Genomic DNA, 13691 nt, shown 5'->3' on the forward strand with positions numbered 1-13691 from the left:
TAAACTTGCTAAATAAGTAAATATACAATTTTACACCATAAACAGATATACTTCTATTAATATTCATAGATGTGCTTTATTTGAAAATAAGTTCAACAGAAGACTATTTTTCCACCATTTGGTAATTTAGGGGGTTAAGATCATGCATTTTTTATAAGAATGAAGTTGTCATAGGTTAGTGGAGAGAGATTAATTGTTATTTTCCCTTATTACGATGAGAAAGTTATACCACATGAAACTCTTACAATAAAATATAAACCAAAAAAGCTCTAAAACTACTCTTACGTTGGCTTTATTTATATTTTATTGGAAAGGAACTGGAGCACCCTGTTTCTTGTTCACTATTGCCATTGCCTTGTAGCGGGTACCCATGCCAATTGGAACACAATCATCTGAGCCTTCCCAAAAGGGTGCTTCACCATCACCTACAAGGCGCCAATAACCTGTCCTCAAAGATTCAGCCTGCTCCTCTGTGCAGTTCTGAAGCAGTGCTTCAACACGGAAATTTATTCCAAGGTTTCCAAGAAACTGAGATTGAGTAATTGGCCCGTGTACAGACACCTCTCCTGCATTCATATATTATTAAATTAGTTGGAAACTGAGATTTAGTTTTTGAGCAAATGTAAGCACTCCTCCTCGAATCGCGAGGAAATGCAAAAACACCTGAAGCTTCCTCCGCAGAATGTCTGATTGATGCAAAATCAACATAGGCACTAAGATCAGCAGATCCAGGATTATCTAGTATGTCGACAAACTGGTGTTTCCGTATCGCCTGAATAAATTCATAATCCATTGAACAATGTATTCACCAAACACATCAATTAAAGAGAATTTCTAAGTAGGGAGAGATATTAACCTGGAGACTGTCTGAGATGACTCCGTCCAAGCCATAGTCAATGATCAAAGCGCCACCGCCATCGGAACTTATCCTATTGACAATGGTCTCAGTTAACTCCATAGCTTTGGGGCAAACTTCAATTTGATTAAGTTTTGATATCTCCTCAGTTGTTGCCCACTTGCACCGCTTCAATAGATACAGAGTAGCAGGTGTCGGCTGTGGAGATAGAACAAAACGAAACCTGTCCATAAAATGTAAAAAGGTATCAATTTTGTCTAAACCAAGCATAGACAAAATTAGATTAAACTGAAACACTCACGATGAATCTTCAGCGACATCGACCATTTTCTCACACCAGCCACGAGATGCTCTCTGTTCATAGAAAAGAAAATCACACTATAGAAATATGATGCCAATAAAATGGAAAGCAGAAAGGTTGAAATAATGTGAAAATGACAGACAGCCAAAACACAGTGGAAGATAAATTGAAGAGGTCCTTGGTTTGAATTCATCTAAGCAACACAAGCATACTATTACCTGAAATTGATGGATAGGTAGGGCATCAAAGAACTCGTGTGCAATGATAATTGTTGGCACTGCCAATCAAAGGAAGAACATGGTCATGACATTCTTTGAATATAGTATAACAATACAATATCTATGTTATTGCACAACATAACATACTTCCTGAAGGAACCTCTTCCAGCAAGGTATGCCATGAAACAGGAGTACCAGCCAATGAGCTGATGGTTCTTTTAACAGTATCTTGGGCTTCATTCTCTTCGTCAACACATTTCAACTTTTGGTGCTGAAGCTTCTGTAGTGCTGGACTACATTCCACCAGGTGTACATTCAATGACTTTGTGAAATTCTTAAATTTTGAAGCACCCTATAGGATGTTGAAACTTTGCTAATCATAATGATATCTTGTCTTTAAATGCACAATTAACAGTATAACCAAAAGATCCAGAAACTTGAATAGAGGTTCCAATATAAAGCATATCAACATTGTGTGGTTTCATACCCGAAGAAGATCAGCCATAAGAGTTCCTCGACCTGGACCAAGTTCAATCAGATTTACTCTTTCGGGTTGCCCCATTTGCTCCCATAGACACATCACCCAGACACCAACCATCTGATTTTTACATAAACAAGATCAAAATAATCAAATTCGAGACTTCACCTAAACCCTGGAGGTTAGATAAACATTAATCATAAAACTCAACTCATAAGCTCATAAAAGTTTAGTCTCAAGATGGTAAAGTTAGCTTCTGGACCTAAATTTGCACCCTTGAACAGGACATTAGAATCCATCTACCAAGCTATGAAAATGGAAAACACAATAGAACTAGAGTTCATGGCTCATAAAAGAAAAATTGAACTTACCTCACCAAACATCTGGCTTACTTCAGGAGAGGTTATAAAATCACCTTCTGCTCCAAAAACATCTCGATTGATGTAGTAGCCAGCTTTAGGATTCGTCAGAACTTCTGACATGTACTCACCTACTGAGATTGGGCCTCCACGAAACTGGAAATTCAACAATAATAAGCACCAAGCCACAAGCATTTACTAAAGCTGAATATTTCAATACTACCATAAGGGTTTAAAAGGGGGAAAATAGTTTTTTTTTTTTAATATGATATAAAATTGAATTCAAAACTATTAGTTATAGATTGTCAAGTTCAATGATAGGATATAAAGTTTACAACTTTTAACATACTACAATGATAGAATCCAATTCAAGCAAGGAAGGGAAGAAAAAGGTGAACCTTGATGATCCCTTTGAGGTGCTTGACGAGGTCAGGATCCGAATTGGGCGTGTGGGAATGGTCTGAGAGAAGCAGTAAGAGTGAGTGGTAGAAAAAGAAGGAGCAGAAGAAGAAAGGAATGGAGGTTGAGGAGAATAATACCAGGTGGGTTGTAAAGGGAAGAGCGGTCGATGGAGATTGAAGAGGGTGCAGAATGAGAATCAGAAGAAGAGCTCTTTGTTGGGTCGTCCACGTTTTCGACGAAATGAGTGTGAGGAGAAGAAGAAGAAGAAGAGGATGTGGCGGAGAAGAAGGAGAAGGGAGAAGAAAGCATGGAGCGTTTTGGCGATGGCAAGTAAGCAGTGTTGGCTATGTAACTGCGATGGCGTAGAAGTTTTCTCAGCATTTTCGGTGCTCGTTTCTCTCTTCCCTTCGTCCCAGTAACTTTGCTCAATGTTCAGGCCTCTTTGGCCTTCGCCTTTTTTGCACAGAATTGAAGCTTTCTCGATAATCTAATAACACTTGCCAAAACCAAACCGGTTAATAAATCGATTGAGTAACTGGTCATGGTTTAATGGTTTAATCATAGGGAGATGCTCTCGTAAAGACGCATAAAATATTTTTCTGTAAAGACGCTTATGTGTCGCATTATTATTGAACGTATTAATGAATCGATTATTTTTTAACTTTTTAACAAGAGCAATACTAGGGGCCAGCAATATTTGTGATTGATAGCTATCAATTAACCATTAATGATGATTTGATGGTGTGAGATTGGTGTGTGATTTCATCCAATGGCTCACCTTTATCTACTGGTTACATGCTGGCCAAAATGCAATAAAATTACTGGCCCCTTAGATTTTTTCTTTTAACAAATTAGAATAAAACCGATTTTTTATAACAATAACAATAAATCTAATTTTTTTTAGACATTTAATTGTATTTTTAAATTTTTAGAGATTTAAATGTCTACAAAACAAAAAGTTAGAGATATATTTGTTTTTTTATCAAAAAATTTAAAGATATTCGGTTTAGATTATGTAATTCTATTGGATCAAATTTGGTCTAATAATTATAATACAGACAATTGGATTTATTATTGTTGCTATAATAAACCGATTTTGTTCTGGTTTATTAAAAAATAAATTATTAATCGGTTTAATAAAGATGTCCAATAATAACATAACATATGTAAACGTCTTAAAAAAATATTTTTAATGTATTTATTAAAGTGGTCTACTTAAGATAATCAGACGATAATGATTTAATTAAATATAAAATAAAATTATTAAAAATATAAATAAATGTTCAAACACTTAAATTTAATAATTTATATAACAATAAAATTCAAAATTTCACTATTCAACATAATAAACTGTAATTGTTGGGCAACACAGATTTGTGTTTGTTGATCATTGTTTTACATCCATCTTCAAAACAAAATTTTTTTAACAATTTATGACAATGATCAAAATAATTTATCATGTTTAGACTAATTTTTAGAGGTAGCTAGGCAAATTCTATACTTAAAAGATCAGATCAAACTCATAATCACAGAATCAATCCAGAAAGATCAATATCCATAGTAATTATTGTACATACATTTATTGGAGACAGGTTATTAACTTGTTATTTACAAGCATTAACATGCAAATAGTAATTCAGCAGCTTTTTCTTTTCTCCTCAGCTGATATTTGGTAATTAACATGCAAATAGTAAGTACTAAGAGTCCTTTGGAAAGTAGTAGAAGTTACTCTTTTTTATTTTTGGATTATAAAAAATCACAATCTGTGTTGTGTGTTTAGCATCATTTTAAAAAAAGTTTTTAACTTTTTGAAAAAATAAAAATATATGACTTTTCTACTTCTCGATAAATTATTCTACCACTTCCTTAAAAAAAAATTTAATTTCAAAACAAAAAAATCTACTTTTCTTCTTGATTTTGTGAAAAATACTGATCCTTCACCACTATTTTCACCCAAGATCTGTTAGAAGCACTAACCTTCTACCATCATTCCTCCAAATCTCACCATATTCAGGTAATGATTTATCTGATGGAAGTATTGATCCTCTACCATCATTTTTATTTTCAGACAATATTACATCTGACTGCATATATTCCTTCTAAGTATTTTTTTATCATTTTATCATTATTTTTTATTATTAAATTTGTATTTAACTGTGGTATGAAATTTCAGTTTTAATTTTATTTTTTTCACAAATGATTTTATAACTTGCTATTATTTTCATAGTTAATTATAGCAAATTCTTGACCTCAATAAAAGAGAAGGAAGTTCTAATAGGAGTAAAATAAAAAATAGCAACATAATATACATGGACACACATTTTATAATTATTTTTTATTTTTACCTACCATATCATACACAATATTAGTGATTAGGTTAGGTAAAATCAACATTCAATATTAAAAAATATTTGTTATCATCGTTATTTTAATATTCATTCTCTTCTGTAAATAAAAATTACTTTTTGAGTTATTTATCCAAATACTATAACTTTAAAAATTCAAATATAAAATAACTTATTTATAAGCTACTATTAATAAAAGTTATTATATTTTAAACTCTTTTTCCAAATCAACTTATTTAAGTAATCCTAAATATACAAATCAAAACAATGATCAAGACAATGCTTGTCGGCCTTTCCAGTTTTTCCAAATAATGCTTAACAATGATGTTAGTTCTTAACTATATTGTTGATCAAAATAATGCTTTTCCTTTATATTTTGATTTTAAAAAAATGGATTTTCACAAATATTTTTGATAAAACAAATCTTTAAATATTTATTTTGTAATTTGATAAAATGACCATAGTGATAGGTTAATAATTTTGTCATTTTGTGAAACAAAACAAATATTTAAAAAAATTTATTTTATCAAAAACAAATATAAAGATTTATTTTGTTAAAATTAAAGTTTTTAAAGTGTCAAAATAATTATTTACTCCACTAAAATGTACCACACTATTTTTCATTTTAATTTTACTAAAGCATAAATTACTATTTGATCCCATTTGACAAATGAAGATAATTTTATATTTTTCTCAACATTATTATTTTTTTGAGTTTTGTTATTCGAACATAGTTAATTTTTAGAATATATGTGACGTTATTAATTCTAAACATATGATGCTTTCGTTAATTACTTCTTTCTCATTTTCTTTCAATTAATTTTTTGAAAATGATTTCAATAAGTATAAAGTCTATTTTAATTCAGAAAAATACAAATAATATTAAAAATTGTATGAATAGAGCAATTGTTTTTGATACAGATATTTATTCGAATTGGAGCCAATTATAAAATGAATTTTAATGTCTAATAAATTTAGATATAAACCTAATCAATTAATTTAGTTTTATCTTTTTTGTTGTTTAGTCACAAAAAAATCTATTTTAATTTCTAATTAAGGAAAAATAGCATTTAACCCTAAAAGAAAGGTTAGAAGAAATAAAATAAAAATTGATTTCAGTTGAAATTGAGAATTGTATTGAATTGGTGATGAATCTCACACATTAACGCACGCGTAAAACCAAAACGTTAAGCAACACAAACAGAAACTTCCTCTAACTAAGCAAAGCAATTTCCTTTCATTCTCAGTTGCCCAAAACACGTTCTCCCCACTCTTCTTCAATTTTCCTCACTCCAAATTCAACACACAAAATCCCCAAACCCTACTTTCACCACCACCACCACTCACCGCCGCAGCCACCATGGTCCCACCGGCGGTGCAATCGCCGAACCCACAACTAACCCAGCAGTTCCTAAGCTCTGTCCTCTCGCAGCGTGGCCCCGCCGCCCTGCCTTACTCCGAAGACACAAAGTGGCTGATCCGGCAGCACCTCGTCGCCGTCACCACCACGTACCCCTCCCTTGAGCCTAAAACCGCCACCTTCACACACAACGACGGCCGCTCCGTCAATCTCCTCCAAGCCGACGGCACAATCCCGATGTCGTTTCAGGGCGTCACTTACAACATCCCCGTTCTCATCTGGCTCATGGAATCTTACCCTCGCCACGCGCCCTGCGTCTACGTTAACCCCACGCGCGACATGATCATCAAGCGCCCCCACCCTCACGTTAATCCCTCTGGCCTCGTCTCCGTCCCTTATTTGCAGAATTGGGTTTACCCTAGCTCCAATCTGGTCGATCTCGTTCGCGATTTGGGTGTTATCTTTGGCCGCGATCCTCCTCTTTATTCCCAGCGTAGGAACCCTCAACCTCCGCCACCTCAAAGCCTAAATCCCAATTCAAATTTCGGATCTTTATCGAGTAATTCGGGGAATTCCCAATCTGGTTATGTCCAGCATCATCAGCATCACCAGCACCCTGCTCCTGCTTCTCCTGCGAGGAATAATTATCCTCCATCACCTTATGGAAGCTTTGGTGGTGGTTCTTCTAGGGTTCAGAATTTGCCCCACACTGAGGATCCAACTGAGGTTTTTAAGAGGAATGCGGTTAATAAGATTGTGGAGATGGTTCATGGTGATGTTACTGCTTTGAGGAAGACCAGGGAGGCTGAGATGGAGGGTTTGTTTAGCTTGCAGGGTGTGTTGAAGCAGAGGGAGGAGGTTCTCAATAAGGGTTTGAAGGAAATGCAGGAGGAGATGGAGGGTTTGGAGCAGCAGTTGCAGATGGTTTTGATGAACACTGATGTTCTTGAAGGGTGGTTGAGGGATAACCAAGGGATGAGGTTGGGTAGTTTGGAGAATGCCGAGGATGCTTTTGATTGTGTGGATGTGTTATCTAAGCAGATGCTAGATTGCACTGCTTCGGATTTGGCTATTGAGGACACACTCTATGCATTGGATAAGGCTGTTCAGGTTGGTTCCGTGCCTTTCGATCAGTACTTGAGGAGCGTGAGGGCGCTGTCGAGAGAGCAGTTCTTTCACCGGGCGACAGCCGCAAAAGTTAGAGCTGCTCAGTTGCAGGCTCAGGTTGCTAATATGGCTGTTAGGACACACCATTATGGCAGTTGATAGTTTTGGTTGGTTGTGCACAAGATGGTTCTTCGTTTGGCGAAATCCTTCTCCATATTGTGTTGTGCACTTGTGCTGGATACAGATTCCTATTTGTTGAAGTCAGTGATTGTAGCCTTTAGCATAAATTGGTAAGCCTTAGCCTTCAACAGCTTTCGGATTATTATTGAGCACAAAACTTGTTTGGGGAATGAGGCTGTATCGATGATCATTATACAGGCTTAATGATATGATTTCCTTCGAAGACTTGGTTTAAGAGGTTTTTAGAGCTAGAAATATACATGCTTAGTTTACTTCTTATTTATTTGTCTCACTTTTGTATTTTGGAATGGGTATATTATGATTCATATAATTTTTTGCCTTCATACACAGATATTAGGAATTGTGTTCTTATATATAAAGAAAGAAAGAAAGAAACGTGTTGAATAGAGGACCCATAATCATAATTCAATAGCTCTTTTCCATGGTTTTTCAGAATTTTGCAAGCCATCAGAACTAACAACTAACAAGTGCCTCCATATAGTTAATTAATTCTCCTCACATGACTATATGCACTTGTGAAGTACTCTTTCAAGAAAAAGGTTATACTACGTTGAAGTTCAATAGCGACACCAAACACTTCTGACACCTGTGTAAAACCACAATTTTTATTAATTAATTGTATATTCACATTAGTTTTTAATTAATAAAACAAAGAGATTATGTGTTGATTATTAAAAAAAATACTGGTGTCGAAATGATGTTTATTACAAGGGTCTATGTTTTGGGGAATTTGTTGAAGTTTATGAAGTTTTGGCAGGGAATAGGAGAAAAATTCATGTGTGGCTGGTTAGCAGTTGGCAATTGCTTTTCAAAAGTAGCATATTAAACTATATTTTATTAGAGCTGGGAGACTTTGTTTAATCTAGCAATTTTGCATATGATGAAAGAGAAATAAGTTTGCATATTAAAATAGCTTATAACAAGTCTAGTAATTTTGGATATAATGAAAGAAAAATAATCTTTCGCAAAAGGAATTGCATAGCCTCTTCTAGAGCTCTATCTCCAAAATTGTCCTTGGTGGCATCTGTGAGTTCTGTTTGGACTCCCCCCTCCCAAATTCAGTTAAGATTAAATGTGATGCTAGTTCTAAGATGGTGATGACATTGCGGGGTTTGGTTGTGTTATCAAAAAGTCTGATGGTTTGTGGCAAAGGGGCTGCTGTGGAACACGATCTTTGCGATCTGGAGAGGGCTCCTCCTTGCCTGGGAGGTAGGTTACTGGGAAGTTACCTGCGAAACAGACTGCCTAGAAGCTTTCCTCTTGATCCGAGACAGTCAAGCTCGGTTTTGCAGCTCTGATAATGAGCCGGTGTCCAAAATTCAGGATGTTCTGAAGTGGAATTGGAAGGCTGATGTTGCTCTGATTCAAACCGAGGGGCTGATGGTTTAGCAAAGCTTGCAACCCTGGATAGATTTCCTCATGTTGAGCTTATTGACCCCTGGCAAGACCTCAGTGCTATGATGCAAAGGGGCCTAGCTGTTGTTCCTTAGTTCTGCTGTTCTTGTTTTTCTTTTCCATCCTTGGACATGAAAAAGAAAAAAGAAACAAAAGTATTTGTTTTGAAAACGTTTAGAACCAGTCAAATGAAAAGAATTAGTTTCCTAATTGGAGCAATGTTGTTTTTTGTTAGTTATTTTGAATATAAAGGAAACGATTTATATATTCAAATAAGTTTTACCATTTCGTCTTTTTCTATATCTTTTCTGTAACTTGTCTTCTTTTATCCATTCATCATTACATTTGAATGAATTCTCCCTTTTCTTTTGCTGAAAATACATGAGTAATTACTAAAACAAAAGAAAAAGGTGAGGAGAATGAATATAATGTAAGGGTTTATTGCAGCACCGAATAAAAAATAAACTTGAATGGTAATGTAAGGAGAAAATAAATACTTATACAACAATGTTTATGGGATGTTATAGAATTGTAAGATGTTAACCACTTATTTATGTGATATACTGAAAATTGTATGTTTTTAAATTTTAATTACTGTTTGGTGTCGACTGGATCATGTAGGAGAGTGTTTGGAGTATTTTTCTAAAATTTTGATTATTGCTCTATCATTTTTCAAAAAAAAAAAAAACAAAAGAACAGACACTTAAAAAAAAAAAAGTAATTGGGATGTATATTTTTTAAAAAAATCAAATATAGATATTTATTAAAATAAATATCACAGTATAGTGACATATGAATTATAAAACAATCATTTATTTTTTCTCTTCTTTTCTATTTTAAATAAAAAAATATATTTATTAAAATAAACATTGCAGTATAATGACATATGAATTATAAAGTAATCAATGATACTTTTTTTTGTTAGTAGATACAGATGGAAATATAAAAATATCGAGTTCACTATTGACCACTTTTAATTGTGAGTACTGAGTACAAATTCAACAAAGAAAAAAAGTTAAGGGATCAAGAATGAGTGCAATTTTTCAATAAATAATCTTGTATACATGTGTACGATCATGCAATTTTCTATAAAAAAAAACTAATAATTTAATAAGCTAATCTCTAAAAAATTTCTTTTATTAACAAATGAATCACTGAATTATCTTTATTAATATTAAATAAATAATTAAAAATAATTGATAAAAATTTCATCATTAATTATTTAACTAATAAAGATAGCAATATAGTAGTTGAATCCATAGGTAACTGAGTTAACTAACTCATATGAAATTGACACGTGTCTTTTGGCAGGTTACTCAACAAATCAGTGGCAGTTTTGGGCCAAAAGAACAGTTAATATTCTGATATTAACCTATTTCATTATAAATTTCCTTCTTAACAAACCCAGAGAGAACAAAACTGAAGTAACAGTTAATAAGGAAAATTAACAACACTGAAGAGCACTTTCACTTGGGCTCATACATTATTCTTTCTGTAACTGGATAAAGCATCATATAGAAGAAGTTTTATGGGTTTTTGTAGATTTGGAAGAACCAAAACAAAAATTGGCAGACACAGACAGTGTGAAGAGAGTATATTTGTTTTGAATGATTTGGAATGGATCTCTAAAATTCCAGAATGTCCAGTGTATCATCCATCAGAGAAGGAGTTCAAGAACCCTCTGATATATCTACAAAAGATTGCTCCCGAGGCTTCAAAATTTGGTATATATATATGAATCATCATAACACATTATCATGTGCATGGTGACTTAGGACAAGTAGTTTCTGCATTTCTAGGCCCCTTCTTTTTCCTACTTCATCAAATCTTTTTGTTTTCTTATTACATACTTATGCTGCAGGAATATGCAAAATTGTTTCTCCTGTAATTGCTTCTATTCCTGCTGATGTTGTCTTAACGAAAGAAAATAAGAACTTCAGGTTTGAAACAAATGTGCAGCCTCTTCGGCTTTCTAAATGGAATGAGAAAAATATAATGAACTTTTCAATGAGTGGAAGGTAAGAGAACATTCCCATCATTCTTTAAAACTTTTATGGTTCCCAAAAGTTGCAAATATTTTATTTATTGCTTCTTAATTTATATATGTCAGAAAATACACATATCATGAATTTGAGGCTCTAGCAAATCAGGCTTTTATCGGTTCGGCCGATGTGGAAAAAGAATTCTGGCATGAGATGGTGAACGGAGAGAAGGGAACCGTTGAGTACGGAGTCAATATTGAGGGCAGTGCCTTTTCATGCCATCCTAATGACAAGCTTGGAAGAAGCAAATGGAATTTGAAGGTTGGATTTTTATTTTTTGCTGAATCTATATTACAATTTGTTTCTGCATGTGTTTATTTTTCTAACTCACTGAATTGATATCAGAATTTTTCAAGACTGCCGCAATCTACATTGAGATTAGTTGGCAAAGAAATTCCAGTAAGAAAAAGTTTCCAAAGATTTTTTTTTAAGTTGAAGTTAGAACCTCTCTTTTCTACTAATTTCCATGTGAATTTGCTTCTAGGGAATAACTGATCCTATGCTTTATATTGGGATGCTGTTCAGCATGTTTGCATGGCATGTAGAAGATCATTACTTGTATAGGTATTTTTTCATGATTCAGTTTGCTACTCCGTTAATTATCTTCATCACCATTATTGCTAAACTAATTTTCTTTCATGTTATTTCTGTTTCACTTTATTTGCAGCATAAATTATCACCATTCAGGTGCTAACAAAACTTGGTATGGAGTGCCTGCTCATGCAGCCTCTCAGTTTGAAAATGTTGTATTGCATCATGTGTATAACCATAAAATCATGTCGAAACATGGCGAAGACGAGGCTTTCCAGCTTCTTGCGCATAAAACTACAATGTTCCCTCCAAATATATTGCTACAACATGGTGTTGCTGTTTACAAGGCTGTGCAGAAGCCAGGGGAGTTTGTCATCTCCTTTCCTAGAGCATATCATGCTGGATTTAGTCATGGTAATGTATCTATTTTAGATCCATGCCATTTTTTTCTCTGTGTACTTCGTGTTGTATTTTGTAAGTATCTTAAGACAGAAAGTATGAGATATTGCCACAGTGACAAGATAGAAAAGTTGTGTCTCTATTCTTATTCCATTGTCCCTAGTTTTTGAGTGGATAGAAGATTGCACAAATTTTTTTCTAAGAATGTAATCTTTTGTGTACTTTTTATCTTGAGATAGTTATCAAATGGAGCATTATGCAAATATATGAGTTCTGAAGGTAGAGTAATTTGATCCTTTGTTTATGCAGGTTTTAACTGTGGAGAAGCAGTGAACTTTGCTATTGGAGACTGGATTCCAATGGGGGCTATAGCTAGCACTCGTTATGCATATCTCAAAATGCTTCCTATAATTCCATTTGAGGAACTTCTTTGTAAAGAGGCAATGCAGTTTTATAAGTCCTCAAAAGTAAGAGGTTCAATGAGCAAAAATATTGATTTCCAATCTTATCTTGCAACTGTTGCGTCTTTCGTGCAGCTTATGCAATTTTATGAGAAGGCCCTTTCGCGACTTAAAGCTTCCAGAGAATGTTCAATTTCTTCGAATACTGTAGGTACCTTGATTTGTAGCAACTGCCATAGAGATTGTTATGTAGCTTACTTGATGTGCAAGCACTGCTATTCTCTTCCCATTTGTCTTTACCATGGTAAGAGTATTATTATATCTTTGTTTTGAGAAATCTTACCATGAAAATTTGAATCATACTCTTTATTTTGTTGTTTTAGACATTGCATTGCAGAGGTGTTCATGTGGGAGAAAATATACTGTTTATAAAAGGGACAATTTTCTAGAATTCGAGGATGCTGCTAAGAGTTTTGAACAAGAAGAATGTGTTAAGTTAAAACTTAAAGGGAAGGTGAATTTTGAAGTAGACATGTTATCCCCTGGAAATGATTATGATTGCATCCAAGATTCCCATGTAAGAATATACAAATTAAATCATGAGAATGACTATAGTTTTGATGGTTAGGAATGCTTTTTTTGGCATTGTCTAAGTAATGTTTTCTTTTGAAACATGAATACAGAACAATCCTTGGCATGAAGAAAAAGGTAGCATCCAAGCAATTACTTCCATGGGGTTAGTTTCTGAACAGAAAACAAGAGAAATGACCTGCTTAAAGATCAAGTTAGAAAAGATGAAGAAGGAAAAAACAAAGCATGGTAGAAAAAGATGCTCTCCAACAGTGAATGGATACCAGAAAACAAGTACAGTAAAAATTGAGAGAAAAGCGAAGGTTAAAAAATGATGAGTTGCTCATGCATGAACCTGGTCACTAACTTTTAGACAAGTCCATGCATCTGTAACTATTCTTATTCATTAATGATGTGCATATTAGTTTAGAGCTTAGAATTTGTTTTGTTGTAATTAGTTTATTTTTGCTATTGGTTTAGGCAGTATAGGATTTATGAAGGAATGTACATTGACTTTTATTTGCATCAATACTTTGCAGTTTGCATAGTTCCCTTGTGTAAGCTATTTTTTTTTTCTTTTTAAGTAAATGTTCATTACATGAAATAAATCTGTGCTAATAACAAAACACCAGAATAATATTTCTAAGTAACTAACACAGAAAAAAAAGAGTATGACCAAGTTGGTTAGATATCTAATTTTTTATTTTTTTGATTCTCAAGCAATTT

General features: G+C 33.7%; 3 protein-coding genes across 3 annotated transcripts; 2 read left to right on the top strand and 1 right to left on the bottom strand.

Annotated features, from left to right (window-relative positions):
• Positions 1 to 106: 106 nt before the first annotated feature.
• LOC130968659 (uncharacterized) lies at positions 107 to 3089 on the bottom strand. The gene is made up of 10 exons (XM_057894051.1): positions 2752 to 3089; positions 2611 to 2672; positions 2225 to 2368; positions 1863 to 1973; positions 1523 to 1727; positions 1376 to 1434; positions 1158 to 1210; positions 857 to 1079; positions 664 to 772; positions 107 to 566 (listed from the first exon to the last, which is right to left on the bottom strand). Exons 1-10 carry the CDS (start codon positions 2993 to 2995, stop codon positions 304 to 306), a joined length of 1473 nt encoding a protein of 490 aa, XP_057750034.1. The 5' UTR covers positions 2996 to 3089; the 3' UTR covers positions 107 to 303.
• Positions 3090 to 6137: 3048 nt separating this feature from the next.
• On the top strand, positions 6138 to 7954 carry LOC130969248 (protein ELC-like). The gene has a single exon (XM_057894892.1). It carries the CDS (start codon positions 6320 to 6322, stop codon positions 7583 to 7585), a length of 1266 nt encoding a protein of 421 aa, XP_057750875.1. The 5' UTR covers positions 6138 to 6319; the 3' UTR covers positions 7586 to 7954.
• Positions 7955 to 10550: 2596 nt separating this feature from the next.
• LOC130965421 (lysine-specific demethylase JMJ13-like) lies at positions 10551 to 13526 on the top strand. The gene is made up of 10 exons (XM_057890187.1): positions 10551 to 10746; positions 10884 to 11040; positions 11133 to 11325; positions 11410 to 11463; positions 11549 to 11628; positions 11732 to 12009; positions 12304 to 12699; positions 12779 to 12972; positions 13079 to 13131; positions 13505 to 13526. The coding sequence occupies exons 1-10, from the start codon at positions 10551 to 10553 to the stop codon at positions 13524 to 13526; spliced, it is 1623 nt and encodes a 540-aa protein (XP_057746170.1).
• Positions 13527 to 13691: the final 165 nt, after the last annotated feature.

This window comes from Arachis stenosperma, chromosome 3 (genome assembly GCF_014773155.1).
Source record: "Arachis stenosperma cultivar V10309 chromosome 3, arast.V10309.gnm1.PFL2, whole genome shotgun sequence".
NCBI classification, from domain to species: Eukaryota; Viridiplantae; Streptophyta; class Magnoliopsida; order Fabales; family Fabaceae; genus Arachis; species Arachis stenosperma.